General features: G+C 37.6%; 1 protein-coding gene across 1 annotated transcript; it reads left to right on the top strand.

Moving 5' to 3' along the window:
- The first annotated feature begins 571 nt into the window (after positions 1–571).
- LOC112730019 (uncharacterized) lies at positions 572–994 on the top strand. Its single transcript, XM_025780140.1, has one exon. The coding sequence runs from the start codon at positions 572–574 to the stop codon at positions 992–994; it is 423 nt and encodes a 140-aa protein (XP_025635925.1).
- The last annotated feature ends 4,271 nt before the right edge of the window (positions 995–5,265 follow it).

The raw sequence follows: 5,265 nt of genomic DNA, 5'->3' as shown, positions 1-5,265 counted from the left end.
AGTCCTGCAATGTGGATTTTACTGGCCCACACTCTTCAAAGATACAAGGGAGTTTGTAAAGCACTGTGATCCCTGCCAGAGAGTCGAAGCCTTGTCTAAGAAGAATGAGATACCTCTACACCCTATTTTGAAAATTGAATTATTTGATGTTTGGGACATACACTTCATAGGACCGTTCCCTTGTTCTTACTCTAACAGCTACATCTTGGTTCCTGTTGATTATGTCTCTAAATGGGTGGAGGCTGCACCTCTAGCCTCCAATGATGCCAAGGTGGTGATGAGTTTCCTTAAGAAGTACATCTTTAGTAGGTTTGGTGTTCCCTGAACCTTGATCAGTGATGGCGGTAGCCATTTTTGCAATAAATAGTTAGATGCACTTCTTCTGAGGTATGGTGTCAAGCATAAGGTAGTTACTCCTTACCACCCTCAAACCATTAGTCAAGTGGAGGTCTCGAATAGAGAGCTTAAAAGAATTCTAGAAAAGACTGTGGGTGCCTCAAGGAAGGATTGAGTTAAGAAGATTGATGATGCCCTCTGGGCCTACCGCACAGGCTTCAGGACTCTGATCGGGATGTTGCCTTATCAGCTTGTCTACGGCAAGGCCTGTCACCTGCTGGTAGAGCTAGAGCACAGAGCTTATTGGGCAACAAAATTTCTGAATTTTGATGCGAAGGCCACTGGAGAGAAACGACTCCTCCAAATCAATGAAGTTAATGAGTTTTGGATGGCGGCGTATGTGAATTCAAGGTTCTATAAGGAGAAAACCAAGCTTTGGCAAGACAAGAGGATTGCTTCAAGAATTTTTGAACCTGGACAGCAGGTGCTCCTATACAACTCTAAGCTGTTTCCAAGAAAGCTCAAGTCTAGATGGTCTGGTCCCTTTACAATTAACAAAGTCTCTCCCTATGGTCATGTAGAGATTATGGAAAGCAATTCAGGGAGAACTTTCACTGTCAATGGCCAGCAACCAAGCATTATCTTAGAGGTGATATAGATCGCCAAAGGACCACACAACTCCTTACCTAGGGAGGTGAACCATCAAGCTAGTAACGTTAAAGAAGCGCTTGTTCGGAGGTAACCCAATACTTAGTATCCTTTAAATTTATTTATTTCTTTACATATTTTTAATCATTAAATTGTGTTATGACATGCATGAACAATTACAGGAGGTAAGGTGCAAGAAGATTGAAGAAAAAATATTATTTCACCTTAAGTTTGGTGTAAGGGAAACTCTCACATTGTACGTGGTATGGCGTAGGGGAAACTCTCACGTTGTATGTGAAGGTACCACGTATAACGTGGTTAATTTAATTGCTTCCAGGAGGAAATTCTTTCATCAGCGTACAATGTGAAAATTTCCACGTACTACGCAAAGCAAGGGTGTCGCGTCTGCGTACTGCATGCGTACGCGTAATGGTGAAAATTCGGATGTGACACGTACACGTGAGGCATGCGTACGCGTGGGTAGCATTCTATGTACTTGATGGGAGGAAAAATGCCGGTTAAGAAATTCTTATAAAAACAGCATTGCAAGTACAGTCTTAACTGACGAAAATTCTACTATCAATTTAAAAGTGTGTCACAATTAAAAATAAATAATCGGGAGTAGAATTCCGGGTTGTTTCCCAAAGAGTTGACACAATGATGCAAATTATTGATCAGTATTTTTCTGAGTAATTTTAGAATTGGAGAACGGAAAATTAATTGACTAGGAATTAAATCAACAAATAATAGCAAGAGATGTTACGTATTTGAAATTAAAAACCTTGGTTAGGAGAGATAATTGGAGTTTCTATCCTTGTTGTCTTTCCCAAGTGTAATAGTAAAGGTTTATTGCTTCCACTCAGTCATCCTCTTGTAGTTGTAGGAAAGTTAAGCAGGTATCACTAACTCTAGGTCACAAGTCCTAGTCACTTCAGGGGGGAAGGATTAGATTTGGTGAAAATTGAGTTAGCTAGCAATTTCCAATTACAGATTACACTTGAGTATTACAACTCAAGGGTTTCCAATTAATCAACTCCTATGCCAAGTTGGGAGCTCTACTCCATTAACATGAATGCCATTTTCAATAACATATAATGGGAGTAATTAAAAGACATGGTGATTATAATAAATTAATAAAAATAAAATTTGCACTGACAATTAATTAACAAGGATTAAACAAGCAATAAAATTAAACATAAAAATAATTCAATGCATTAATTGAATTGAAGGGTGACAAGATCCAAACATGAAGCAAAATAATCAAATAGAAAAGAGTAATAAGGAAATTAGAAAAGCAAACTAGAAGGAAATTGACTTCAATGGAAGGTAGTAGCAGCTCTCTCTAGATCCAATTCAAAGCAAAACTAAACATCAAACCCTAGAGAAAAGTATGTGTTTCTCTCTCTAGAATTCAAAACTAAAACTAAGTGAAAATGAAAGTGTATTCAGTCTCAGCTTGCTCCCTGCCTTTAATATGTGTTTTTGGGCTTGAAACCGGGTCCAAATCAGCCCAGAAATTGCCCCTAGTGAGTTCTGTTAAGTGCAGCACGTGATGCTCTGTCACGCGTACGCGTCGCTGTAAGATGCTCCAAGTCATGCGCACGCATCAGCCATGCGTGTGCGTCGCTCCTCGCTTCTCATCTCCATAGTTTCTTGTGTTCCTTCCACTTTAACATGCTTCCTCTTCAACATTTGAGCCATTCATGCCCTGTAAACCTGAAAACACCTCACAAACACATCACGACATCGAATGGTAATAAAAGGGAATTAAAAATTGGCAATTTTAAGGCCTAGGAAACATGTTTTCAACCATATCACAAAATTAGGAAGGAAATGAAAAACATGCATTTTACATGAATAAGTGTGAGATTAGTTGACATAAACCAACTCAGTTCAGTCCAAAATATATCATAAAATAGTGTTGTATCAGTACTACATGAGATTTCTCACGTACAACGCAATCCCAAGATCATTATTTCTCACCACATACTACGTGAATACATTCACGTACTACGCCACCCCTAATAGTCACTAGCAGAAAGCAACCTTCACGTTCACGTATAATGTGAGAAGGGTCAAGTAGTACGTTAGGGAATAAATCTATATGGGTAACTCCTTCTTGAGCCCTATTATATGATAATCTCTGTGATCCATCATCTAGTCTTCCTACTACATCCAAACTTAAGTTTGGTGTGGTGGCCTTCATTTATACATTGTCAAGAAGCACACCTCACTTTTCACAAACTACACTGCATGCATATGTTCTTTATTATCTTTAATTTTATTTTCTTTTGCTTCATAATTATTTTCCTCAATTATTATCACTTAGTTTTGTTTGTATATGCAGCACTTATGACTACTCAGATATTCAGAGAATCTCTGCAAGCTCTCCACTAGCTCTCTGATCAACATACATGTACTTGCCCCTAATATGGGCACTTATCTTCCAGGAATTCTCTAGCTATAGCCATGCCTCAAGTTCCCACCCTTGCATGCATTGGTTCTCCTTTCCCTAGGCCATGACTCATGTAACACCCTAACTATCAAAAGTCACACTTCCAAATACGCCACTCTGATAGCTCGGGTATTACAACGACTCTTAAAAATACTTAGTACTAAAATATGAGCCTGTTTAAAACTGAAACCGAATATTCAAAACATACATCCATACGTTACAATACAGATTATAATACTTTCAAATACTACATATATACATATATACATCATGCCAATATACAAACTTCACATATCAAACCTCCTACCCTCTTGCAAAAATTGCTAAAAATAATGGCGAGGAAAAAAAATAATAACAAAGATAATACAAAATAATATCGAATAAATAAAAAATGAATATAACTCTTCTGAAGCTTCGTCGCCCATATCCTGAAAAGGGAAAAACCTGTAGGGGAATGAGAACATCGTCCTCGAAAGGGTTCTCACTATAGGGTCGCAGAATTGCTATAATAAGATACAAAAATAAGACTGTTCTTAAAGTACAATGATTAATAACCGTCTTATGCATCTTTTTAAAACCAAAGATTTAATATTCAAAATCCGAAATCCTTTCTGAAAGGGAAAGCTATTAATTTCTCAAAAATCCAAAAGCCTTTTTAAAAATTTTTTCCTGACAGCATGAATGACCAAATTGTTCCAAGCATAGGTTCATTAAGTCTATGCTGAACTAGTTTAGCTTTTCATGCTTTTCTAAACCAAAAACTCAAATCAAACACGGCCTTCGGCCTATCTCATAATCAACCATGGCCCTAGGTCCAAACAAATCAATCCACAGCCAATTCACCACTGATTCAACCAATTTCAGTCACAAACACAAGTAGAAGGTTCAAGCACAATCCAGCAGTTACATCAAATTGAGAAATTAACAATTAAGCATAATTATTCACATAGGCAAACCACATATACAATAAACACACCCAATCAAAGTCATATAGATGCAAATGATGCATGCCTGTCCTACTGGCCATGAGCTCACGCGTCGGTTATGTTGCCAGACTCGACTCGAATAAGCGGGATTAACCAACCGTTCTTATCCGTAGGTTCCATAAACAAGCGGGATTAAACCATCGTTCATGCTCGGAACACGCAAGAGGGATTAAACTACCATCCTTGCCTCCACCGTAAGCGGGATTAACCAACCGTCCTTACCAGGTGCAAGCGACTTATCAACCATCTCATCAATATCAAATCTCTCAGCATAAGCGGGACAAACCCGGCCCTTATGCCTACAACTCAGTGCAAGCGAGACGAACCTGGCCCTTATGCCTACCAAACAATAACTCATCAATTTTGATAATATCCACAATCAATCAGGCTCAATATCTTATTTCAAAATCATTCTTGGCCTATTTACTTTTAAATAACAATCGTATTCAATTCACATCTTGCCAAGAATCACTTTTCAAAACGGAGCCACTTTCCACATCTTTCTAAAACTTCCAAACAATTCAAAATCATGCCAAATTCAAAATCTCATTTGAAAAACTCGAAATCATTCATTTCTAAATCAGGATTTGGCCATAAAATTCCTCAGCAGAGTCTCAAGACTTTAGGGGTGAATAACCTAACTCATTTTCTTAAATTCATTAAAAATCTCTAAAACCTTAGCTTCTTGATTTAAATCAATAAAATAGAATTTAAACTAAAACCAAATCATATATCCAATCATTCCGAACCGATTTCAAAACTTCTTAAACCAAAACCAAATCCTTTTAAACCGAAAACCAATTCTCAATATCATTCTTAAACCTGTTTCCAAAGGCTCAA

Source organism: Arachis hypogaea, chromosome 12, assembly GCF_003086295.3.
Source record: "Arachis hypogaea cultivar Tifrunner chromosome 12, arahy.Tifrunner.gnm2.J5K5, whole genome shotgun sequence".
Classification (NCBI taxonomy): Eukaryota; Viridiplantae; Streptophyta; class Magnoliopsida; order Fabales; family Fabaceae; genus Arachis; species Arachis hypogaea.
The sequence above is the reverse complement of the archived record's forward strand: the minus strand, read 5'-3'. Positions and strand labels throughout refer to the sequence as shown.